A 27,333-nucleotide genomic window follows, 5' to 3' on the forward strand; every position below is an offset into this window, starting at 1 on the left:
CTCCTTCCCATCAGATATGCTGAACTATGGAGCGCCTGGGTGATTCAGCTGGATAAACATCTGTTCGGGCTCAGGTCATCACCTCAGGGTCCTGGGATTAAGCCTCACATTGTTGGGCTTTTTGTTCAGCAGGGAGTCTGCTTCTCTCCCTCCTTCTGCCCCTCCCCCCAATTTATGCACCTGCATGAGTGTGTGCACTCTCTGTCAAATCCTAAAAAAAGAAGAAGAAGAAGAAGTGTCGAACTAGACAGGAAGGCTTAAAGCAGTAGGGGAGGCTATGAGGAGACAGGTGCTGCTGCAGCTCAGGGACCCAACACCTAGGGCCAGGGAGGGACGCCCACTGGGGGAGAACAGATACTTCCCTGAGACTCTAAGGGTAAGAGTGTGCTATGAGCTCAGCCAGGCGTGGGTTCCTGGCCAAGAGGTTTTCCCTATGAGCTCTCTTTGTAAATATAGGGGCATATAAGGAACCCAGATCTCTGTTCACTTTAAATCAGGAGTTGCAATATCACGTGAAGTGAGCCAGGTATAAGCAGTTGGTGGTGGGGACTAGTAACGCCCCATCTGAAGACAGCAGTCACTCATTAGCTGTCCTTGGTTGCTGTGCTGAAATCTGCCTGGATGGTCCAACCTACCAATTGTTTTTAAAAGAAAGCTCTTAATACAATGATTTTATATATTTCCCACATGTTTCAGTCTTGATAAGGAGCTGCATTTGTATGGGGCTCCTGGTTGGCTCCGTCCATTGGGCTTCTGACTCTTGGTTTCAGGTCGTGATCTCCTTGGTCAGGGATTGAGCCCTAAGTTAGGCTCTGCACTCAGCCGAGAGTCTGCTTGGAAATTATCTCCCTCTGCCCCTCCCCCTGTTCTCTCTCTCTTAAATAAATGAATAAATCTTTTTAAAAAAAGAATTACATTGGTATTAATACAGCAGGCATGTGTAATACCATTTACTATATGCAGGCACTGTTCTAAGCACTTTGCAAATAATAACTTGTCCAGTTCTTAGAAAAATAACAAACTCACGAGGTATGTCTTCCTCTACCTCATTTATTGATGAGAAAAATGAGGCCCAAAGCAATTAAGTAACTTGCTGGTAAGTGGATAACCGGGCTTAAAGCCAAGCTGCCTGACTCTGTAGTCCGTGCTCTTTGTTGCTCTGTTATGCTACCTCATTAAAACAGCAAATGAGCAAATAAAACCCAGCAAACACAAAACACCGAGCAGGACAAAAACCAAGCAGGTGAGAAGACGCAAAAACAAGCCCTTCATTTGCTGCCTCCGCTTTAAACCAAATCCAACCGAATTTGGCGCCTCTGCCATTTTCTTCTGCTTTTGTCATCTGTCTTCTTTGTTAACTTCCTCATGCCTGACCCCCATCTTAACACCTCTCTTTTTTAGATACTCCCAACACTGATTTCTTTTCCTTTCATAAAGCAACATGGCCTCTTTGCTCTGTCAATTTTGCTCTCTGAAATGTAGCCTCTCACATTTCACGGTTCATTCTTGATCTTCACCTTGAAAAATTCTACTCAGTTCCTTCCAGAATCCCTGTCTCCTGCCAGGTGCAGGTGGATCCCATGAACTCATTTTGCGATGAAAATTTGGAGGAATCACAACCATCACTTGCAGTCATGCACATTTCTCTTTCTGTACTTGAATTCATGTAGTTTCTATGTTGCATAATAGATAGTCACATACTTCTTAGAATTCATCCCTGATTTTGTATATTTGTCTTGTCTTTCTAGCAAGAGTATAAGCCAGGAACAGAGGGGATGTGTTGACTATGTATTCTACCATCCTTTTTCAGTGCCAAGGAGTCGCATCACATAATCGGCAAAGGTGTGGGCTTTGGAGCACTCTCCCTTTGATCCAAGCCTTGGCCTTGCCACTTACAAACTGTGTGACCAATGATCATTCATTTGACCTCTCTGAATCTCTTTTGGGAGATTATCATCAGACATGATGTATGTGAAATTCTTAACCCAGGGCCTGACTCTCATCTAGTAAGCCTTAGCATTTGACAACTCTTATTACGATGTCACTGGTACCATTAATCAGCTCAGGCAACTGTGAAAGTATTCAATCTCTGGACTCCAAAAGGATCTCTGGTTTTTAGGATTAACATCACTCAGGTATTGTTAGGAAGTATTGAAAAGGATTGGCTAAAAAACAAACAAACAAACAAAAAACCTAGATGTACATGAACAGATGAATGGATAAAGAAGATGTGGGGTGTATGTATATATGTACACACATACACACACACACACACACACACGCACACACGCATGCAAACACTGGAATATTATGCAGCAATCAAAAACCCCCAAAATCTTGCATTTGCAATGATATGGATGGAACTAGAGGGTATTATGCTAAGTGAAATAAGTCAGTGAGAGAAAGACAATTATCATATGATCTCACTGATGTGAGGAATTTGAGAAACAAGACATTGGATCATAGGGGAAGGAAGGGAAAAATGAAACAAGATAAAACCAGAGAGGGAGGCAAACCATAAGAGACAGTCTCAGGAAACAAACTGAGGGTAGCTGGAGGGGAGGGGGTTAGACGGATGGGGTGGTTGGGTTATGGACATTGGGAAGGGTATGTGCTATGGTGAGTATTGTGAATTGTGTAAGCCTGATGATTCACAGACCTGTACCCCTGAAACAAATAATACATTATATGTTAATAACAAAAATAATAAATTAAGAAAAAAAGAATTAAAAAAAGAAAACAACCCAGGACCCTACAATTTGTACAATTAGAATGTAATTTTTGTTGTTGTTGTTGTTGTTGTTGAAGTCAAGCTTGACCTCTCCCAATTAGAAGGAACTGGAAGCTCTCGGACCTCCTTGGATTGAATAGGTGGGTACATGTGTGGGCAGATGTGCGCATGCTCGCGCCTACTCGGACATGTGAAATTTTCAAAGCAGAACCTATGACATGTGTTTGTATAGTGCGTCAACACAAATTGCCTAGGAGTAGGCTTCCCCAAACACTTTAATGTACACAGCAGGTTGAGTCACACTATCAGTTAACATAGAGTTCCTGGTACTAACCCTTTCCAGACTCCCTACTATCGCTAGGTAAGCAATCCTAGGCTACTCAACACAAGCTGACTCATACTTACTGTTAAAACATGACTTGCCAGAGGAGAACTTTATGCAGGATTTTTCCCTCAGGACAAGAAAACAAAGATTTCCCAAATTTAAGAGACTAGAACCTCCATGGTCCAACCTACAACATATACTCCTGTTTCACAGACTTATTAAGGGCCATTTCTGGCAGTTCTCTGGAGGACACCCAGTAAGGCATCCAGAGAGCACATTTAAGGACTGCGTGTTTACACCAGGTTAACCACTGAGAGAAATTCCAGTCCTTACACCCAGGGAAGGAAGGGAGAGAGGAAACTCTTTCACTGCATAACACCATCACAGGATTCCCTTGAGAGCCCATGGTCTGGGACTCCCAGCTTGGAGGTTTGGAGAGTTGTAAAATTATGTGCCACGTCTTCTTTTTACCGTTTGCAAAGCAACTAGGTGTCAACCTACAATAGGAAATGTGTTGTTGTTGATGCTAATTATGTGATCTTAGGTTTGTTTTTCAACAAATATACCAGATCATGCACATCCAAATGAGTGCTACCCTTTCAAATAGTCCCTCTGACATATCATACACTTGAAAAAGTGAGTTCACCAAACATAATGACTCTGGGTCCCTAAAGTCACAGTATACTGTAAGTCACGAGCATGTATTCTGCAGCCAGCTGACTTAAGCTGAGGCCCTGATTCTGGCTTTTATGTGGTCTTCAAAAAAATTCTCCCTGAGCCTCATTTTTAGCACTAAGGGGCTTACCAGGGACTGACACTTTGACCAATAATGGCCTTACCTGCGAGGAGAATGATTGGCAGCCATTTCCCAACAGGGAACTGGTAAAGCAAGATTAATATGACTGCTCACTAGCTGTGTGTAATAAATGGTGGGGAGGGAGAGTAGGAGCCACTAGGTACTGCTCAGTGAAGAGAACAGAACCAACTATATGTGAAATAGGATGCGGGTTATATAGCAGGATTAGTTGAGATCCATTGAGAGAGGTGAGAATGAGTCCTGAGTCTAGGTGTTGCTGTAAATGAGATTTGTGTAAATTGCTTCATTTCCCTGTGCTTCTCTTTCCTCACCTATAACACTGGGATAATATGCCTACTTACCTCATAAGGCTATGAAGAAGATTAAGTAAGATATTGCATATAAAGCACTTAGCACGATGCCTGGCCAATAACAAGCTCGTGTGTGTGTCTGTGTGTGTGTATAAAATCACCTAAACACAGTCCTTATCCTCCTTTTTTTTTTTTTTAAAGATTTTTATTTATTTTACGGAGAGAGACACAGTGAGAGAGGGAACACAAGCAGGGGGAGTAGGAGAGGGAGAAGCAAGCTCCCTGCTGAGCAGGGAGCCCTATATGGGGGTTGATCCCAGGACTCTGGGATCATGACCTGAGCCGAAGGCAGACACTTAAGGACTGAGCCATCCAGGCTCCCCAGGTCCTTATCTCTTTAGGAGCTTGCATTCTTAGAGGTATAAAGAAGACCAGTGCGTGAAGAGTCCTGCTATCCCCTAGGTGCTGTGCAAAAGGTATTGATTCATGCTTTTAAGGTGAGATCACATCATGTGGGAATCAGGAATCAGTGTCTGGAGGAGTTAACAGTTGTGGTGAGGCTCACAGGATGAGTAGATTCTTGACAATTCAGTTTGGTGGGGTGGTACATCTGGGAGGAGAGAACAGCCTTGTAGAGGCACAGGGATGGGAGAGTGGGGCTTATGTTCAGGGAACAGAAAGTATTCAGTTTTGTTTGGAGACCACTTATAAGACTTTGGCCAGCCCTGACATTCTTTGGTGTTACAAATCTCAGAAAATAGGCATCAAAGATAGGTTGGGCACCAACTGAATGCTAGATAAAAATCCTTATGTCTAGGCAAAAAGGCTATGGGAGTCATGGAAGATTTCTGAGTATGAGAATGACCTGATTAGATTGGACTTTAGGAAAACTTAGCTGGCAGGGTTGTTTAGGATGGACTGGAGAGGGAGGAAAATCGGAGGCCAGGAGATGGGCTAGGAGGCTGCCACAACCATCTCAACGAGAGCTAACGGGGATTGAATTAGAGGATGACAGGATTCATTCTCACCTCTCTCAGCTGACCTCAACTCTTCCTGTCATATAACCTGAATCCTATTTCACATGTAGTTGGGCAGTTTTCTGTTCTCTTAATGGGGTGGTAGCTATTGGATCCTGTTCCCCTCCCTATGCTTTATTGCACACATCTAGTGAGCAGCCATTTTTATTTAATTAGTTTAGAGAGAGAGAGAGAGCATACAAGTGGGAAGAACAGGAAGAGAGAGACAGAATCTCAAGTGTATCCTGCACGGAGCCCGACATGGGGCTTGATCTCACAACCCTGAGATCACAACCTTGAGATCACAGTCTGAGCCAAAACCAAGAATCAGATGCATAACCAACTGCACCACCCAGGTGCCCCTAGTGAGCAGCCATTTTAATCTTGCTTTACCAGTTCCCTGCTGGGAAATGGTTGTGGTTGGTCAAACCTCAGGAGTTGGAAAGAGAAGACGGGCTGAAGAGAAGTTCTCAGTAGGATCTGGTACTCCTGGAATGGCAGAGTGAGTAAAGTAGGAGTCAAAGCGTACGCCGATGAAGAGTTAAGGGGGGTGCAGCAACAGTGGTTGGAAAGTGGCACAGGCTTGGTGACCAGAGAACGACATGTGACATCACCTTTGAGACACCAGTGGGACACAGAAGTGGAGTTGCCTGGCAGACAGTCAGAAAAGGCAGTGAAGACTGAATAGTGCTGTGATTGCCCAAGGAATGTTTGAAATATTTTCTTTGGAACCATTCCAACAGGAATGAATTAAAGTCTTTAGACTCTAAGCACTGACTAGATTATGCCCTTCTGTATGTAATTCAAAATTTTAAAAGTCCTTACAAAACCACAAAATATGTAGGAGGAAGTCCAATAAATTCTGATTTTCTCATGATGACTACTTCAGGGATCAAAAAATATATGAGAAATTTTACTCCCAAATCTGTCTCTCTGTCTCTATCTCATACTGGTGCCATAAATAAGAATGGCTTTAGTCTGTCTTTTGAAAACCCAAGACTGCCTTCTGTCTGAGTCAGTTCCCAAGCCCCACAAGGACAGCAGGCTCATTACTTAATAGTTATACCTTGTTTCTTTTTAAAAGATTTTATTTATTTATTTGACAGAGAGAGAGAAAGAGAGTGAGAGAGAGAGAGAGAAAGAGCACAAGCAGGGAGAGCAGCAGGCAAAGGGAGAGGGAGAAGCAGGATCCCCACTGAGCAGGGAGCCCGATGTCGGACTCGATTCCAGGACTCTGGATCATGACCTGAGTCAAAGACAGATGCTTAACCGCCTGAGCCACCCAGGTGCCCTATGCTTCATTTCTTGGGCACAAAACAGCATTTTGATGAACTTGATCACCTACCTTATTTATTAAAATTAGTCTCAAATGACCTAGCTATTTCCAAAGACCAAATTCCCTCAAAGGGTAATGATATGTTCCTATTAAGGACACTAGAACCTTTAAAAAACATTTCTATCCATCTCACACAATACACAAAAATCAAATCTGAATGGGTTAAATTCAGAATCCCAAATGCATTCATTTAACAAATACTGAGTACCTACTATGGACAAGGTGCTGTTGTAGGCCCTTGGAATAAATAGTAAATGAAATAGTCAGAAATCCCTGCCCTCTTGAAACTTACATTCTAGGGGCACCTGTGTGGCTCAGTCTGTTAAGCATCTGCTTTCTGCTCAGGGCATGATTCCAGGGTCCTGGGATCGAGCCCAGTGTCAGGCTCCCTGCTCAACTGGGGAGTCTCTTCTCCCTCTGCTCCTCCCCCCACTTCTGCTCTCTCTTTCTCTCTCTCTCAAATAAGTAAATCAAATCTTAAAAAAAGAGAAATTTATATTCTAGCTGGGTGGAAAAACTAACCACAAGTAAACTGCATAGTATGTTAGAAGGTAATGAGTGCTACATAAGGCAGCAGGGAATTGGGAGGGCTAGAGTGGAGAAATCTGCAGTTTTTAATTGTGTAATCAGGGGAGGCATTGTTGAAAACTGACATTCGAGCAAAGACTTGAAGAGGATGTGAGTTGGACCTACTGACACCCGGATTTAAAGGGTCACAGACATAAGAAACCACCAGTGTAAATGCCCTCAAAAGTGGGAATGTGCTTGATTTATTCAAGGGTCAGTAAATACAGTGTGGCTGGAGCAGGGTGAGAGGGAAGGAGTGATAGGAGATGAGGTAGGTTGGACACGTGGTAGAAGGAGTGTATAGGGTCTTCTAAGCTACTTAAAATTTTTTAAAGATTTATTTATTTATTTATTGGAGAGGGGGCAGACAGAGTGGAAGAGAGAAACTATCTAGCACACTCTATGGTGAATGTGGAGCCTGACATGGGGCTGGATCCCAGGACCCTGAGATAATGACCTGAGCAGAAACCAAGAGTTGAACACTCAGATGACTGAGCCACCCAGGTGTCCATCCCATAGGCTACTTTAAGGACTTTGGCTTTTGCTGTGAGAGAAACTGAGAACAATAGGGCGATCTTGAGCAAAAATGAGATGTGATCTGACTTAACGTATAAAAGGGTCATTCCGGTGGCCATGGTGAGAATAGGCTGTCAGGAGACAATGAAGAAACAGGACACCAGTTAGGAGGCCATTGCAGTGAGCCAGGTAATTGACGGTAGTGGCTCAGACCAGGGCAGTAGCTGTGAAGGTGGGGACAGTCATCGGAGTCTGGGTCTATTTTGTACATGGACCCAAAAGAATTCACTGATGTTTTGATGTGGTACTTAAGGGGAGGAGAGGAATCAAGGATGACACCAAGGCTTTTGGCTTGAACAACTGGTAGGACAGAGTTGCCATAACTGAAAGGCAGAACAAAATTAAAGAAGCATTAAGAGAAAGTATAATATTATATATTTACATATATTATATAACAATATAATAACATTTCTATAGTCTTGGATTGATTGGGAATGGCTTTCTTAAGGAAGATATGAAACTTAGAAGCTACAGAGAAAAAAAAGTGCTAGACTAACTACAACAAAATGCAAACCTTCTTGATGGTCAAAGATGTAAAATTTTTTAAGAAGAGAGAGTGGAAGAAAATATTTATAATATATATACCATACTTAATTCCATTTTAATCGACTCTTGATTATCAGTCCATGAATTAATCCCTAACTGTGGGATATGAAATTAATATTCCTCAGGTAGAAAGAGCACTTCAATGACGCTGAAAGACAGATAATTCAATGGAAAAATGTTTTAAGGCCATAAATAGGCAATTAACAGGGAAGGGAACACCAATTAAGCCAGCAAACCTATAAAAAAAGGCTCAGCCTCATTAGAGAACTACAAATTAAAACAGCAATGTGACACCAGTTCTCACCCACGGTACTAGTAAAAATAAATGGCATACTTTTCATTGTTGGCAAGGCTATGGAGAGACGGGCACTCTTATACATTCTTAATGGAGGTGTCCATTTGTAAAGGATTTCCAGTGGTTAACACTGCAAACTGTCCCCAAATTTAAAGCATTTGTCTCCTTTGATCCAGCAGTTCCATTTCTAGGTACCTAATCTACAGAAAAACTCATGCAAGTGGGCGGAGATGTAGACAAAGGGATGTCCATTTCACCGTTGTTAATAATAGCGAAAAACTGAAGGTGATGCAAGACTTGACCAACAAGAGAATGGTTAAAGGAGTTGCGGTACATCTGCACAGTGAAATACCAAGTAGCCTTCAAACAGATAAGGTAGCTCTATAGATGACCCAAAGAGGTAATTAAAAATGCTATTTCAAGGGGAAAACAAACTAAAGAATGGTATGTGTAGTATGATTACCTTTATGACTCAAAAAACCACCACTGTGTGTGTGTGTGTGTGTGTGTGTGTGTGTGTGAATTGGCAGAAGCTCTGAGAAAAGCATGAAACTTCCATTGCTTGTGTACATGGTGTGTGATTACACCCATGGGTGAGAGAACGGAGACTTTCTTTTTATTCCCCACATATTTCTTTTTTCTTTGAAACCCCGTTACAATAAAAATGTGTTATTTTTGTAATTTTTAAGTTAACAAAAATGAGAAGTCAGAAGCTGCAGATTTTTGAAAGTTCCCAAAGAATCTTGGAAGCAGTAGCCTTGGGAGAGACACAACGTTTTTGAGCCTCTGTTTTTTTATACAGAGAACGGAGATAATTCCTCCCCTCTTTATTTTAGTCAGTTGTGAAGATAAAATGGAAAAGCAGCTTAAAAATCATAAAGCCATATAAAAATACAAAGGATATTTAACAATACTTCATGCACTAGTTAATGACCCACTTCTTTGTCAATAACATCCAAATTCGATACCAAGAAGAGAAATTAGATGATCTCTTTGAGTTTGTTTTGACAGAATTCTTCCTGTCCCAATTGGGCCTTACATAAGCAGAAATGTAGGCATTTTACTTAAATGTTCTAGAGAGTTCTGTGTCTGAGATATTCTGCTGTAGATGGGTTTTGGCAATAGCTTTAAGTCATACTCTCCACCGCACCCATTTCAGGGCCAGCTAGCTTGCACAGTAGCAGATGAATTAGAAAGCTTTTACTTAGCCCCTGCTTTGTGCTTAGCATTCCACCATGAACAGGTGACCAGACATCCAAGTTCACCTGGGACTCTTATGATTTACACCATCTGTCCCATGTAATGCTAATAGCAGCCTATTCATTCTCAAAAGTGTCCTAGGTTTAATGACAAATTATATGTTCACCTATGGGGTATGGAAGGAGACACAGGAATCCCTTGGCTTATGAACACCAGACTTAGAAACTTCTTTTCCTGTCCCAGCACTTAACCACTGGAAAAGCCAGTATTTCTTTCATGGATCTTTGGGAGACTTAATGGATTCAGAGGTCAAGGCAGGGTCAAGGCCGAGAAGAGTTGATGTGGACTTCCTCTGCAAATCCTCCTCTCTCAGACCATTTCTCTTTATTGGATTGCCTGGTACTCCTGTTGGGAGAGTCATTTGGGGTGGGGGAGGCAAGCATTCTATTTTCAATTGTGTAAAGCAGGTGGGGAATGTTCATGGCAATTGTTCTTGTTTGTTTGTTTGTTTGTTTCCTTTCCTAACATGGAGCCGATTATCTGCTTGTACAGAGGAGGAGTGTTTCTGGGAGGCATAAGTTTAGAAAGGAAAAGGTAGTCTTGGAGTATGAGTTACTCTGGTGAGTAAGACCCTCCCTTAAAGGCAAGCAAGGAACTCAAGGGTCCTGGGGGCCATGAGAGTTGGGGCCAGAAAGGAAGGTGGGTGTCAAAAGCATACAACTGTTATTTGGGGGGAGGGAATGTTGCTTTGTGCTCAACACATGACTTAGGAAGGGAAAGGAATGTTCTTTTTTGGCCACCTGCTGCTCCTTCTCCTCTTCCCCTGCTCTGTATGTCCCAGCACCTAGAATTCACACCTATGGTAGACTATGTGTCTTTTAAATCTGGGAATGAGACTTCCATTTAAAGCATCATGCTTTGGCGGGAATGTGTGCTCTTGGATTCAGTCAAAGGGCTTACCAAGACATTTTGGTATATAACCCTTCCTAACTTGGGGGCTGCCTTACAAGACTTTGTCTTTGTCCTGGAGGGGCTTACAGCTATTGGATTTAGGGGAGACCCCGTTAATAAATAGGAAACTACTGGAGAGCAATCAAGTGCCAATTGTAGGGTATTAGTTCTAAGTACAATGCAAATCTATCCAAAGTAGAGCCCAGAGAGGGGTGGTAAATGTTAAAAAATTTAAAAAAAAAGAACTTTTCATATAAGACACCATGAGTGATCTGTCCTAAGAATATGCTTAGACAGTAAGTGGATAGAGGAGAACATTCTAAGCAGAGCTGGAATTCACTTGGAGCTGGGGTCTGGCACCAGCCATGAGCATGGGCAGGAAAGGCTGTGGGAAAGAACCAGGAAGTAGTGGGAAATTGGCCAGCTAAGGAGAGTGGGGCTCAGACATTTCCTATAAATTAAATTTCCTAAAAGAGGGGAGAGCCTGGCTGGCTAGGCCGGAAGAGCATGCGACTCTTGATCTCAGGGTCGTGAGTTTGAGTACTGCCTTTGGGTGTAAAGATTACTTAAATCAATGAAAACTAAAAAAAAAAAAGTTCATAAAACACATCACTGCAGCTTGCCCATGTTTCATGTGACCAAACACTCTGAGGCAGGAAATTGCGACAGCACTGTTCAGTGGGTGAAGTTCAGATGAGGGGAGGGTCAGGTCTTGGAAGCCTGGGAATCCAGATTAAGGATTCCAGTCCTGTTGGAAGGAGTTCATAGTGGTGTTAACTCAAAATACTTGGTCAAGTTTGGAACACTGGAACTAAAAACCTGGGGTGGAAGCAGCAGATTGGTGAAAGGATAGATCTGAGAGCCATTGCACCGGCGAAAACAGCAGGACTTAGAGATCGCCTAGGAGGAGCCGGAGGATGCCTTCATGCCTCTCAACCTGAACACAACAGGAACTCTTGTAAGCGAAGGCTTTTCACTGAGGCAACCTGCCATTTCCTCCTAGGGAAACTTCTTTCCAAAGAAATCCTGTTGCATCTACTCATTAACCTAATTCGCAAAAATTCAGACTCATCCAATGGAAATCTTAAATTTTATTCACTCACCTGATGGTGCAGTGTTCAGTTGGGGAAATGCTATGGGGTTTCTAACCAGGAAAACCAAAGCATGCTATTCGTTCTATTGCCAAAGTGGTTGAGAACTGCAAGGGCTTCAAGAAAGTGTGACGTGTTCAGAGTTTGTTCACACAGAAACACATGCTTTTTGCTGCCTAACCCCCGTGTCCTTCCTGTGAACCCTGTCTTCTGAGAAAATCTTAAAGCACCAATTTACTGACCTAATTTGCAAAAGAAGGTTAGTGAATCCATGCTGGAAGTCTTCGATGGAAATATTTGAAATTAATTAGGCCTGTCGGCTTTTATTTGTATTGGCTCACTCCCCACTGTATACCCCCCCAAGTTTAACTTTTTAGTAAGATTGATTTTAAACACTAAAACTCAGAGAATCTGTGTACAAATAGCCTGAAGAATTTAAATGCATGGGTTTATTATTAACGCAGTAGCAAATATATCAAGGAAACACGCCCCATGAAAAGTGTTTCAAAAGAAACACAAATCTGCTCTGAGAAAGGACTGTACCCAATAAGTAAGCCCGAAGAGGCTGTTTGCTCCGTGATGCCTGCAGATAAGCCTGGCAAAGCTCGGTGTGATTGAAGGAGGCGTTTGAGACTCAGCCTAGCCCAGGCAGGCGACTAGCCTACCGCTGCGCTCCGGGAACACTGGCACAATGGTGTTCGCAATTTGGAAGGTCTTTCTGATCCTAAGCTGCCTTGCAGGTAAGGAAAGGATCTCCAAACCATCCCAGATGATTGGGGATGGAGTTTTCTTTTAAGACGAAATCGCAAATTTTTGCATGAATGTTCTCCTCTTGCACTTCAAAAGAATTATGATTACTTTGCTGAAAAAAGTAATTTTCAGACCTCTAGTTTAGCAAATATAGGCCGCATTGTAAATGTAATTTTATGGAGCTTCTGAATTAAAATTTTCTCAGAAAATCACAGTAGTTTTCTCTCTCTCTCTCTCTCTCTCTCTTTTAAATTTGGAAGGTGAACAGATTAATTTGCTTGGAAGCTGAAGTTTTGCACCGAGGATAGTTTTTTTCTCATTCATTTTAGTGTTTCTTTTAAGGGAACTCGCTATGATCCACTTGTTTTGCTATGACAAGCAGAGCCCGGCTTGGAGGGCCTGCTATGATTTACTCCGCAACATTTCTGTAGCAGCTGCAGTTTTCCAAACTGAAGATCAAGACCGTATTTTGGAAAATATGTGAGTGATTTATTTTTGTACACGATATGGCTGTTTTCAGGAATTGGAGCAAAACATAATCATTTTTAGAGTCAAGGTCCTGATGTGGGTAAGACCCAGAAGAGACCACTAATTCAGAAAATCCCTTGGCTCGTTTTTTCAAATACCAAATCCATTTGAATCTGTTTTTATAATATGAACTCTATGGTAGGTACAATAATATTGTTTACAGTCACTCTGATATCGTTAAGCCATCAGTAATATTAGGCAGTCATTAGAGGGAGGGTCACTGAGTGTATTTAATGGCAGAAGAAAATGTCGAAGATAAAATATTAAGTGAAAAAGAAGACACACACATTTGACTAAAATAAATTGCTGGAAGGTTATATACCAAAGTGCTCATGGTGATTGCCTTTGGGTGATGGGAATCTAGATGATTTTTTTATTCCCCAGTTTTTCCTTATTTTCTGGAGTTTCTACAAAGAATATTATACTATGTTCATAATTTAAAAGTGTGAATTTTCAAAATGGCATGGTATTCAGTAATGGTTCTCTAAATGTTCATTTCTACATGTTTAAACATACACGTTCTATGGAGTCACCAGAAGGCAATATTGTATTTATTCTATGATTTAACTAGGACTTAGAACTAGAACAAGCCACCCTTCTCAGCTTCTATCCTGGTGGGAACACGTCACGATTCTTCCTTCCCCCACCCCAGGAATATTCATTTTAAACTTTAACTTTAGACAGTGCAAGTCTGTGTTCCCTCTCAAAGATCTTCCAGTCATTAGCTAATTTGGTTGCCCCTGGGCCTTCTGCACGAGGCCCCTAAAATCACACATGTAGTCAATAACCATTTCCTTACGTGAGGCCTTATGCAGACCTATGCTCGACACAAGTTTTGGAATAGTTATAAGAATGGTTTTTACTATAACTAATTTTTACTGGTTACAAATGTATTATATGGGTATTGTGCACAAGTTGAATATATGAAAACATATAAATAAAATAAAAATCACCAGCACTCTTACCACCCAGAGATTTTGGGTGAATTTCTTACGTATATTTTTTTCCTTTGCAAGTATGTATACACACACACACGTGTGTGTGTGTGTGTGTGTGTGTGTGTGTTTAGCATGACAAAATTGGGTCTCTACCTTGTATGCAGTTTTCTATTGTTTTAAAAATTACTTAGACAATGTCACGATCTTATTTGATTGTGACTTTTAGAACAAGACCCAATCAGAGTGACCAATAAATACTTCAGAGCCTTTGTTCTTCCATGACTATAAGGCTGGTTTTGTTGGCGTATAGACTATACTGTATTTCTATATCTATAGAGTCTAGCTGGTCCATAGCAAAATATGACATTGTCAGTCTAGCAGGTAGAATGGAAATATGGTATAATATATTACTGTTGGCTATGCTTACGTACATATGGAAGTCGGAGAAAGGAAGATTTCGGTAATCTATACTTGGCATTGGTAGTGTCCCTCAGGTGATCCAGATACATCTGTGAAATAATGATAATGTTTTTACCAATGCATAATTTGATGTGCTACCTGGACTTGTCTCCCTTGTCAGGAAGAATGTCATGTTTTTGGTGTCAAGCACAGTGCCTGGCACATTGTAGGCTCATAGTAAATGTTTGTCGAAAGAATGAATTACCTTCTGAAATGCTGCCATTTGGAACAACATAGATGTACCTTGAGGGTGTTATGCTAAGTGAAATAAGTCAGACAGAGAAAGATGAATACTGTAGGGTATCATTTAGAAGTGGAATCTACAAAAGCCAAATTCATAGAAACAGAGAAGAATGATGGTGAGCAGGGGCTTGGGGGCGGAGAGGGGTGTTAGACAAAGGGTATAGATTTCCAGTTAGAAGATGAGCAAATTCTGGGGATCTCATGTACATGACTCTAGTTAATAACACTGATATACCTGAAAGTTGCCAGAGAGTAGAACTTAAGTGTTCTCACCACAAAAAAGAGATGGTAATTATGTGATGTGATGAAGGTGTTAGTTAACACTTTGGTGGTAGTCATTTTACAATATGTAAGTGTATCAAATCAACACATTGTACAGTGTACACTCACACTTTGTTTTTTGTCAATTATGTGTCTGTAAAGCTGGAAAAACAAAAGAATGAATTACTTTCCCAAGCATTCAGAAATAATTTTCACATGCATATTTAAAATCAGTTTTCTGTACAATTAAGCAAGACAGATTTTAATCAGAATCTTTCTGTGTAATTGTATATGTCAATTATACTGCAGTAAGAGTTGACATGATCAAATCATCTTTCTGAGGACTACTTAGGAAGTCTTAGGTTACATTTCATTTCAGGAAAATTATTTCCATCAAAAATGTCTTCGGCAAAATGTTCACACATATCATTTGGATACTTGTAATATATATTAGTCACCTGTTAAAAAGATATTTTAATGTTATTTTCATTTTCTGGAGTTATGTGTTATGCATTTCAAAGCAGTAATATCCTTGAACTTTAGTCTCATGGTCAAATCCAAAAAGTGATCATTTGGTTATATTATAAGTCAAAAACGAAGCAATTATATGTGAAATTGCTGGAAATTAAATCACTTCGAAGGCATTATGTTAAATATGGTTATTTGATAAAGATTTTTGCTGTGGTGTATTAAGATAATAATTCCCTCGTAAGCACGGTGTCTGCCATATTGTAGGCAGTAAGTACACAAGTGAACAATCATTACCAAAACATGGAAAAAAAAACTTTGCCAAACATTGATTGCTTTATGTATACACTTTGGATTAGTTTCTTTTAATCATCAGCCCTGATTTTTAAAAACAATCTCACATATTTCAACCACATATGTGTTGTTTTGTTTTGCTTTCTCATCCAGCCAGGACACTGAGGGAGAGTGCAGTTCTGAGTTTTGTTTAAATCAGGTGCTATATAGGTTGTTATTCATTCACTGTCTTGTTAACCCAGAGATTTTTCTGACTTTTTAAATTTTAAAGTAATTTCCCAATTTAAAGTAAGTTAATCCAAAGGGAGGGAAATTTCTTTCTTCCTTCCTTCCTTCCATCCTTCCTTCCTTCCTTTCTCTCTCTCTCTCTCTCTCTCTCTCTCTCTCTCTTTCTTTCTTTCTTTCTTTGTTTTTTAACCGGCAACTCACAGAATCACTTTCAGTTTAAGGCTACATTCATGCTGTTCACTCTCTGCACAATGACTATCTCGATTTAAATTAATTCAAATGAAATGAAATGAGAAATTCAGTTCCTCAGTCACACTAGCAAAATTCCATGTGTTCAGCAAACACGTGTGGGTAGTGACTTACTGAATCGGATGGTAGTACTGAGATACAACACTTACACCATCACAGGAAATCCTCTTGGATGGACTAGAGGCTGATCTCCATGGCTTAAGTAATGTTCACTAATGGGATCAGGCGACATTTTAAAAAAATTCATCTGGAAATATGTAGCTTTGGGTTCTGAAGCATGTTGCTCTCTCTGGGAGGGACAACTTCTGAAAACTGTCTTTTCTTCAGAATTTAAGGATTGATTGTTGTGCTGTGGGTATGAGGAATCTGGGCAAGAAAATGGTCTAGAGATACTGCCTTGCCAACTGTTAATCTATTTATAGGACAATGTGTCCTCGTCTTAAAAAACGCCATCTCACAGTAGACTTGGAGGTAACCATCCTTATTCCAAGGTGATATTGTCAAGCTTATACAGATCTCAAATGATTTATGTATTTGTAGGTCTTCTATCTTTAAAAATGTTGCAAATGTCTTAATCACATTTATAGTTCCCAAAGCCTTAATTTTCCTTTGCCCTCATTCTGGTCTGTGCTCTAAATGGCTTCCTGCCGTGTTGATAGGGTGAGCAGAGATTGTGTCTGTCTTGTTTATTACTGTTTCCCCATGTTTAGCACTGTGTGTGGCACAAAACAGGTGCTCAATAGACATTTGTTGACAGACAGCTCTGCCTCTTCCATGGCTTGCCTTGTGTGTGAGCTGTGCTTACTTTGCCTTCCAGCGTTTTCTCAGAGAGCAGCCTTTAAAGGTATTTTGGGGGCAACGGCAGGGTGCTTACTTTGTCATAGGCTCCCACCATTAGCCAACTCCATAGCAGACAATGGGACCTAAACTAGAAAACAAAAACAATGACCAAATACTACTTTCAAAATCTCTGTTTTTAGGGGAAAGTTTCTGGGAACTTTAATGGCCACCAAATCCCCATTCCGTCCTTTTTATTTTGGACACTTTAAAGACATTTGGAAATCATCATTTAAGCATAGCTAAAGATGTGTCTAACTTCCAGGAAAAATGAGATGGGGCCTTTGAGGGCAGGAAAGAGCCACTTAGCTTTCCCCAATAAAGTTTCCACTGGAAAGAGTAGCTGTTTTCTGTAGGTCAGTTCTGTTTTTTTGGAAAGGCATAATGGGACATGGGAAAGCATGGAGAGAACATTGGGAAGAGGGAAACTGCAGAGTCAGAAGGTGCTGCATGGGGGTCTATCCTAAATCACTTTTCTCAGTTGATCACGGTATTGGTTACCCTATAAACAGTCAACTTCTGGCAGAGAAGCAACTGAACCAGGTGGCTTGCCTGTGACAGAGAACTTAGCTATTGAATATGTAAAACCAGGGGTCTCAGTACATAGTTTGCTTTTTCTTCTAATTTTTCAAAATGTCAATTCCCTGATTTACGTTTGCTTGTTGTTAAGTAAGAAAAATGTTAATTAAAAGAGTCTTGGGATGTGCAGAATTGGGAAGGGCTCCAGGATTTGTCTTTCTGTAGTATTTCCTCCGATCTTTCCATGATTTCTGTATCCTCATTCTTCTCCTTGTCTGTAACCCTGCAAGCCCCAAGAACTCCCACTCGGGTTCCTCTGCAGCACAGAGAGCATCTCTTAAACTTGGCCTTTTCTTCTAATACCTATCTGATGGTCTTATGTTCCATCTTGGAGATCTTCTATACTCTGAGTTTGCAATGGGTAATAATCAGTTAATCAGATGAGCCAATGCCTCAATAGTGTTACTCAAACTATTGTCCCCTATCACAGCCTTTTTGAAAGATGCTTATGTGGTGCTGAGAATTTCAGGCACAGTGGTAGGCTGGGTTTTGGGGTAGAGGGCTTTTCCTCCAAATCATAAGGACAGCTCACCCTTTTGGAAAGCCAACAGCTCTCAAATTCGGTGGTCTCGGGACCCTTTTTATACTCTTAAAACTTGAGGAAATTTTTGACCTGGATAAAAAGGCATAGATCTGCTTGTCCTTGCTTCTTTCTGCTAAGCACAAGTATAAACCCATCCTGGAAATAATGCAAGAGACAAACAAGGGAGAACTCTGAAAGATGGTAAGAAAAAGTAAAGTGGTTTGGGACCCTGAGAATAACACAGTGGCAAGGTGTCTTATTTCTTTGCATCTCAAAGAAGGAGGGTAGCCAGTTCTGGCATTTCTGCATCCCAACCTAGCAACAGAGGGTAGCCTAGGGAAGCTTATTCTTCCACTAGATCTAATGAGAGTCCCTCTGACATCAAGTGAACCCACTACTGGGCGAGTCATCAGAAGCCACACTAACAAGAGTAGACAAAGGAAGCATTCTTTTTCCCCACTGGGCCTGAGACTCCTCACTTTGATCAGAGACACTGAGGTGGGAGGGTAGAACAGAGAAGACGAATGAAGTCAAAGCAAATGTTCAGTTCTGGAAGGCTCTTGGTGTGGGACTCAGACCCCCCCCCCATGAGACACAGGAGTAGCCAGGGCTACCAGTAGGAGTGTCCCACCATACTGATCCTCTACTGAGAGACCCCCAGCAACCTGACCTGGGGAAACCCTTCCACCCACTCAGGCAAGAGAATCAGAGACAAACAGAAGCCCTAGTGATAGCAGATAAACCAGAGACCAAAACAACACTGCAGAGACTCTGGAAATTAGCATTAGAGGGGCACCTGCGTGGCTCAGTCGGTTAAGTGTCTGCCTTCCACTCAGGTCAAGATCCCAGGATCCTGGGATGGAGCCCCATATTGGGCTGCCTGCTCAGCGGGAAGCCTGCTTCTCCCCCTTCCTCTGTCTGCTCTCCCTGCTTGTGCTCTTTCCCTGTCAAATAAATGAATAAAATCTTTAAAAAACCCTAGCATTTGAACCCCAGCCCACAAAAGTAGGCTGAGCCCTATGGGTAAAACATGAAACCAAAGAAAAGAGACTGTCTGCCAAAATGACATTTAAATGGGAGTTTCCTAACATGATAGGCGAAATGTCTACAGGTTTGGAGAAGTGTATAATGACATGTATCTGCCATTATATTATCATATAGAATATATTCACTGCCCTAAAAATTCTCTCTGCTCCACCTATCCATGACTTCCTCCCCACTAACCCCTTGAATCCAATGATATTTATACTGTCTCCATAGTTTTGCTTTTTCCAGAATATCAGGATTGAAATCATCTGGATTTCAAGATGACTTTCCAGATTGGCTTTTTTCATCCAGTAATATGCATTTAATGTCACTCCATATCTTTCCATGGCTTAACAGCTCTACTTTTAACACTGAATAATACTCCATTGTTTGTACATACCACAGTTTATATATTTTTAAATTTATTTTTAAAGGGATTTTAAAAAATATTTATTTATTTATAGTTAGAGGGAGAGAGAGAGCAAGAGAGTGCATGGGGGAGGGGCAGAGGGAGAGAGAAAGAGAGAGAATCCTCAAACAGATTCCCCACTGAGTGGGGATCCCGATGTGGGTTTCCATCCCAGGATCCTGAGATCATAATCTGAGCTGAAATCAAGAGTCAGACGCTCAACCAGCTGAGCCACCCAGGCACCCCTATATACCACAGTTCACTAATCCATTCACCTACTGAAGGACGCCTTGGTTGCTTCCAAGTTTGGGCAGTTATACACAAGGCTACTATAAACATTCATGTGCAGATTTTTGTGTGGATTAAATTTTCAGCTTTTTTGGGTAAATACCAAAGAGCATAACTGTTGGATAGTATGGTAAGAGTGTTTTAGTTTTGTAAATAAATACCAAGCTGTCTTCAAAATGTCTGTACCATCTTGCATCACCACCATGAATAAACGAGAATTCCTGTTGTTCCACATCCTCACCAGCATTTGGTGTTGTCAGTGTTCTGTATTTTGGCCATTCTAATGGGTGTGTAATAGTATCTCATTGTTTTAATTTGTATCCCCCTGATGACATAGGATGTGAAGCATCTTTCCCGATGCTTATTTGCCATCTGTATATCATCTTTGGTGAGGTGTCTGCTAAGGTCTTTAATTCATTTTAATAAGGTTGTTTGTTTTCTTATTAACAAGTTTTAAGAGTTCTTTGTATAGTTTGGATAGCAGACCATTATCAAATATGTCTTTTGTAAATAGTCTCTGTTAGTCTGTGGCTTTAGTCTTCTCATTATCTTGACAGTGTCTTCTGCAGAGCAGAATATTTTAGTTTAATAAAGTCCAGCTTATCAATTATTTCTTTCATGGATTGTGCCTTTGGTGTTTTATCTAAAAATTCATTACTATACCAAGATCATCTAGATGTTCTCCTATATTATATTCTAGGAGTTTTATATTTTGCTTTTTCATTTAGATCTGTGATCCATTTTGAGATATTTTTTGTGGCTAGATTCTTTTTTTTTTTGTACATAGGCATCCAGTTATTCCAGCACCCATTTGTTGAAAAGATTATTTTTGCTCCATTGTATTGCCTTTGCTCCTTCCTTTGTCAAAAATCAGTTGACTCTTTTATGTGGGTCTCTTTCAGCGCTCTCTATTGTGTTGCATTGATCTATTTGTCTATTTTTTTCACCAATACTATACAGTCTTAATTACTATATATCTCTATAAAAAGTCTTGAAGTAGTGTCAGTCCTCCAAATTTGTTCTTCAATATTGTATTGGCTATTCTGGGTCTTTGACTTCTCCATACAAACTTTAGAATAACTTTGTCAATATCCACAAAATAACTTCCTGGGATTTTGGTTGTAATAACATTGACTTGATAGATCAAGTTCGGAAGAACCGACAAGTTGGAAATATTGAGACTTCCTATTCTATTGAACATAGATTACCTCTCCATTTATTTGTGGTTTTTTTAATTTGTTTCATCAGAGTTTTCTAGTTTTCCTCATATGGGTTTTTTTTAATATTTTATTTATTTATTTGACAGACAGAGGTCACAAGTAGGCAGCGAGGCAGACAGAGAGAGAGAGGAGGAAGCAGGCTCCCCACTGAGCAGAGAGCCCGATGCGGGGCTCGATCCCAGGACCCTGGGATTATGACCTGAGCCGAAGGCAGAGGCTTTAACCCACTGAGCCACCCAGGCGTCCCTCCTCATATGGGTTTTGAACAGATATTAGATTAGTTAGATTTATACTCAGATATTTACTTTTGGGGGTGCTAATGTAAATGGTATTGTGTTTTTAATTTCAAATTCCACATGTTCATAGCCAGTATATAGGAAAGCAATTAACTTTTGTGCCTTAATCTGATATCCTGAAAACTGGCTTTAATCACTATTAGTTCCATAGGTTTTCGTTGTTTTTGTTGTTGTTGATTCTTTTGGATTTTTCTACATAGGCAATCATGTCATCTGTTATTTCCTTCACAATCTGTATACTTTTTGTTTCCTTTTTGTATCTTATTGCATTAGGTAGAACTTTCAGAATGAGGTTGAAAAGGAATGATGAAAGGTAACACCCTTGTCTTTGTCCTACTCTTATTAGGAAAACTTCTAATTTCTCACCATTAAGGATGATGTTAGTGGCAGGTTTTTTTGTAGATGTCCTTGATCAAGTTGAGGAAGTTCCCCTATATTCCTAGTTGAGAGATTTAATCACAAATGGATGTCAGACTTTTGCAAATGCTTTTTCTGCATATACTGATATGATCATGTGATTTTTAAAAACCTGTTCATGTGATAGGTTGCATTTATTATTTTTCAAATTTTGAGCCAGCCTTGCATACCTGAGACAAATCCCACTTGGCCATGGTGTGAAATCTCTCTATGAATGGTTGGATTTGACTTACTAGTATTTTGTTGAGGGTTTTTGCATCTGTGTTCATTAGAGATATTTGTCTATAGTTTTCTTGTGATGTCTTTGTCTGGTTTTAGTATTAGGGTGATGTTGACATCATAGGATGAGTTAGGAAATATTTCTTCTGTTCTATCTTCTGAGAGAGAGTGTAGAAAATTGATATAATTTCTTCCTTAAATGTTCGGTAGAATTCATCAGTGAACCCATCTGGGCCTGGTGCTTTCTGTTTGGGGAGGTTATTAATTACTGATTCAACTTCTTTAGTAGATACAAAGTAGATATAGGCCTGACAAAACTGTCTACTTCTTGTGTAAATTTTAGTAGGTTGTGTTTTTCAAGGAATTGGTCCATTTTATCTAGGTTATCAAATTTGTAGGCATAAAGTTGTTCCTAGTATTCTTTTATCATCCTTTTACTGTCCATGGTATCTATAGTCATGCCCCCTTCAATTTCTGATATTAACAATTTATGTTCACTCTATTTCTTTTCTTAGCCAAGTTAGAGTCTTTTCAATTTTACTGTCTTTTCCAATAACCAGTTTTCGTTTCTTTGGTTTTCTGTATTGATGCCTTGTTTTCAATTTCATTGATTTCTGCTCTAATTTTTATTATTTATTTTCTTCTGCTTTGGATATGATTTTTTCTTTTTTTCTGGTTTCCTAAAGTGTAAGCTTACGTGATTGATTTTAGATCTTCCTTGTTTTCTAATATATGCATTCAATGCTGCAAATTTCCCTCTAAGCACTGCTTTTGTTGCATACCAGAAATTCTTATAAGTTGTGTTTTCATTTTCATTAGTTAAAAATATTTTAAAATTTTGCTGGAGATTTATTTGATGCATGTGTTCTTTAGAAGTGTGTTCTTTAATCTCCATGTATTTTGGGGACTTCCCAGTAATCTTTTTGTTAATTTATTTCTGCTTTAATTCCACTGTGCTCTGGGGGCAGATATTGTGTGATTTCTTTTTTTAAATGTGTTAAGATTTGTTTTAAGGCCCATCATGTGGTCTTCCTTGGTGAGTATTCATAGTTTTTAAAGATTTATTTATTTTTTGAGGGATGGGGGAGGGGCAGAGAGAGACAGAGAGAGAGAGAGAGAGAGAGAGAATCTTTAAGCAGACCCCATCTTGAACAAGGAGCCTGACAAGGGGCTTGATCCCACCACCCTGAGATCATGACCTGAGACAAAATCAAGAATCAGACGCTTAAATAACTGCACTACCCAGGCGTCCCCATAATGTTTTAAAACATATCTCTTTGTATAAAACACTTCACCCAACCATAGCAAAATGCACTTGCTTCCCTGAGTACCTGCAGAATATTTACCAAGATAAAGTACATGCTCGTCCATTAAAAATAAACAAGCAAACAAAATACCTCCACAAATGTAAAATAGTTAAAATCATGCAGAATCTGTTCTCTGAGCACAATGGAATCAAACTAGAAATCAAGAACAGAAAGAGAAAAAATAAAACTGGGGGCATCACGTTACCTGATTTCAAGCTTTACTAAAAAGCTGTGATCACCAAGACAGCACGGTACTGGCATAAAAACAGACACATAGACCAGTGGAACAGAGTAGAGAGCCCAGATATAGACCCTCAACTCTATGGGCAAATAATCTTCGACAAAACAGGAAAAAATATACAGTGGAAAAAAGACAGTCTCTTCAATAAATGGTGCTGGGAAAACTGGACAGCTATATGTAGAAGAATGAAACTCGACCATTCTCTTACACCGTACACAAAGATAAACGCAAAATGGATAAAAGACCTCAACCTGAGACAGGAATCCATCAGAATCCTAGAGGAGAACATAGGCAGTAACCTCTTTGATATCAGCCACAGCAACTTCTTTCAAGATATGTCTCCAAAGGCAAAGGAAACAAAAGCGAAGATGAACTTTTGGGACTTCATCAAGATCAAAAGCTTCTGCACAGCAAAGGAAACAGTCAACAAAACAAAGAGACAACCCACGGAATGGGAGAAGATATTTGCAAATGACAGTACAGACAAAAGGTTGATATCCAGGATCTATAAAGAACTCCTCAAACTCAACACACACAAAACAGATAATCACATCAAAAAATGGGCAGAAGATATGAACAGACACTTCTCCAATGAAGACATACAAATGACTATCAGACACATGAAAAAATGTTCATCATCACTAGCCATCAGGGAGATTCAAATTAAAACCACATTGAGATATCACCTTACACCAGTTAGAATGGCCAAAATTAGCAAGACAGGAAACAACATGTGTTGGAGGGGATGTGGAGAGAGGGGAACCCTCTTACACTGTTGGTGGGAATGCAAGTTGGTGCAGCCACTTTGGGAAACAGTGTGGAGCTTCCTCAAGAAATTAAAAATAGAGCTTCCCTATGACCCTGCAATTGCACTACTGGGGATTTACCCCAAAGATACAGATGTAGTGAAAAGAAGGGCCATCTGTACCCCAATGTTTATAGCAGCAATGGCCACGGTCGCGAAACTGTGGAAAGAACCAAGATGCCCTTCAACGGACCAATGGATAAGGAAGATGTGGTCCATATACACTATGGAGTATCATGCCTCCATCAGAAAGGATGAATACCCAACTTTTGTAGCAACATGGACGGGACTGGAAGAGATTATGCTGAGTGAAATAAGTCAAGCAGAGAGAGTCAATTATCATATGGTTTCACTTACTTGTGGAGCATAAAAAATAGCATGGAAGACAAGGGGAGATGGAGAGGAGAAGGGAGTTGAGGGAAATTGGAAGGGGAGGTGAACCATGAGAGACTATGGACTCTGAAAAACAATCTGAGGGTTTTGAAGGGGTGGGGGGTGGGAGGTTGGGGGAACCAGGTGGTGGGTATTAGAGAGGGCACGGATTGCATGGAGCACTGGGTGTGGTGCAAAAACAATGAATACTGTTATGCTGAAAAGAAATTAGAAAAGTAAAAAAATAAAAAGAAAGTCCCTAAACTCTTGGCAATTATACTACCACTTCTAAATAATCTATGGACCAAAAAGGAAATCTCAAAGGAAATTTAAAGAATATATATAAAGCTGAATAAAAATGAAAACATAACATATGGACATATGTTATATGCAACTAAAGTAGTAATTAGAGAGAAAATTATAGCACTAAATGCTTCCATTTGAAATTAAGAAAAGTGTCAAGTCAATAATTGAAGTTTCTACATCAAGAAACTAGCAGAAGAGTAAAATAAACTCAAAGCAAAGAGAAGAAAGGAAATAATAAAGAGCTGAAGTCAATGAAATTGAAATAAGAAAATTATTAAATGAATAAAAATCTGATTCTTTGAACCAATTCCCCCAAAACAACAAACTACTAAAACTCACTCAATACAAAGTCGATAATCTGAATATCCCAAAACTCTTAAAGAAATTGAATTCATAATTTAAAAAGCTACTGAAAAAGAAATACCCAGGCCTAGATACTTTCACTGGATAAGTCTACCAAACATTTAAAAAATAATTAAGAACAATTTTACACAGACTTTACCAAAACATAGAAGAGGGAACATTTTCAACTCATTTTATGAGGCCAGTATTACCCTGATACTAAAACCAGACAGATGGTACAGAAATAGAAAACTATAGACCAAATTCTTTCATGAACTTTGACTCAATAACTCATGAGAAAACACTAGGAAATTGAATCCTACTCTGTTTGAAAATAATTCTACACCATGACCAAGTGGGATTTATTTTGAATATGTAAGGCTGACTCAACACTCAGAGTTAATTTGGTGTAATATATCCTATCAACTGGCTAAAGAAAAAAAAACCAGATGATTATTTCAATTGATACAAAAAGAGCATCTGACAAAATTCAATACTCCTTCATGATAAAGATGCTCAGCAAGTTAAGCAATAAAAGGTGTGTTCATTTGAAGAGCTGTCACAAATTGCCAGAAACTGGGTGGCATGAAACAAGAGAAATTTATTCTCTCACAGTTCTGGAGGCCAAAAGTCTGAAGGTAAAGCTTTGGCAATATTGTTTCTCTCTGTGCCATGTCTTTCTTCTACTTGGCTTCTAGAAATTCTTGGTGTTCCTTCATGTGTATATACAATGCTCCAGTGTTTGAATTTATCCTCCTATGGACTTTCTCTTTGTGTATCTGTGTCAAATCTCCCTCTCCTTTTTCTTAGGGGGACAACAATTATTGGATTTAAAGCCCACCCCAAGTCCAGAATCAACTCATCTCAAGATCCTTAACTTAATTACATTGCAAAGACCCTACTTCCAAATAAGGTCACATTCACAGATATCAGGAATTAGAACTTATACATATATTTTGATGGTACACAATTCAACCCATGACAGAGGAGAATTACCTCAACTTGATTAAAAAACGTCTGCAAATAACCAACAGCTAACATGTTTTGTATTATGTTATGTACATGTTGTACATGTAAAGTACTGGAAGTTATAGTCACTGCAATAAGGTAGTAAAAAGCATATGGATTGGAAAGGAAGAAAAAAAAAACCTCTCTCTCTCCAAGAAGAGACTGGAATCTAGATTACACAGGGAACTCTCGAAATTCACCAGTTGAAAATTAAATAATCCAATTAGAAAATGGGCTAAAAATATGAACAGACCTTTCACTGAGGAAGATATACAAATGGAAAATTAGCATATAAGAAGTTGTTTAGCATCATTAAATTGCATCAGGGAAAGGTAAATTAAAATCACAATGATATATTACTACCCTCTTATTATAATGGTTGAAGTAGAGAATAATGACAACACTAGAGACTGGGGAGGATGTGGAGAGACTGGACTGCTCATATGTTATTGGTGAGAATGTTTATTAGTATAGCCACTCTGGAAAAGTATGTGGCTGGTTTTCAGTATGCTTGTGTATGTGTGTGTGTGTGTGTGTGTGTGTGTGTGTGTATTTAAGTAGGTCTTATGCCCAGTGTAGAGCCCACAATGGGGCTTGAAATTATGACCCCAAGATCAAGACCTGAGCTGAGATCAAGAGTCAGACACTCAACTGACTGAGCTACCCAGGAACCCCTGTTTTTGTATTTAATAAACCTAAACCTGTCGCTACCATCGGACCCATCAATTGCACTCTTGTGAATTTATCCCAATGAAATAGAAATTTATGTTCCCACAAAAATCTGTACATTGGACTTTTATTCAACAGTCCAAACCTGGAAACAACCTAAATGTTCCAAAATAGGTGAATTGTTAAACAGATTGAGTACTCCTAAGCAACAAATGGCAGTGAGTTACCGATGCAACTTGGGTAGAGTCCTAGGTAATTATGATAAGTGAAAGAAGCCCATCCCAAAAGGTTACAAAATGACAGAATTTTA

The 27,333-nt window shown here is 39.8% G+C and overlaps 1 protein-coding gene across 3 annotated transcripts in view; it reads left to right on the plus strand.

The window, feature by feature from the left end:
- VSIG1 (V-set and immunoglobulin domain containing 1) overlaps positions 1-27,333 on the plus strand; it is a 104,285-nt gene that overhangs the window by 54,461 nt on the left and 22,491 nt on the right. For 2 of the 3 annotated variants that reach the window (XM_032837148.1, XM_032837150.1), the window contains exon 1: positions 12,385-12,481. The exons of the other annotated variant lie outside the window; for it this stretch is intronic. In XM_032837148.1, coding sequence (XP_032693039.1) covers positions 12,433-12,481 — 49 coding nt within the window. In that variant the 5' untranslated portion in view covers positions 12,385-12,432. Of the gene's footprint in view, positions 1-12,384; positions 12,482-27,333 lie in introns of those variants that run through there. 3 annotated transcript variants of the gene reach the window in all.

The sequence above is a fragment of the Lontra canadensis genome, unplaced genomic scaffold (assembly GCF_010015895.1).
Source record: "Lontra canadensis isolate GAN:19392208 unplaced genomic scaffold, GSC_riverotter_1.0 scaffold96, whole genome shotgun sequence".
In the NCBI taxonomy this organism is placed as follows: domain Eukaryota; kingdom Metazoa; phylum Chordata; class Mammalia; order Carnivora; family Mustelidae; genus Lontra; species Lontra canadensis.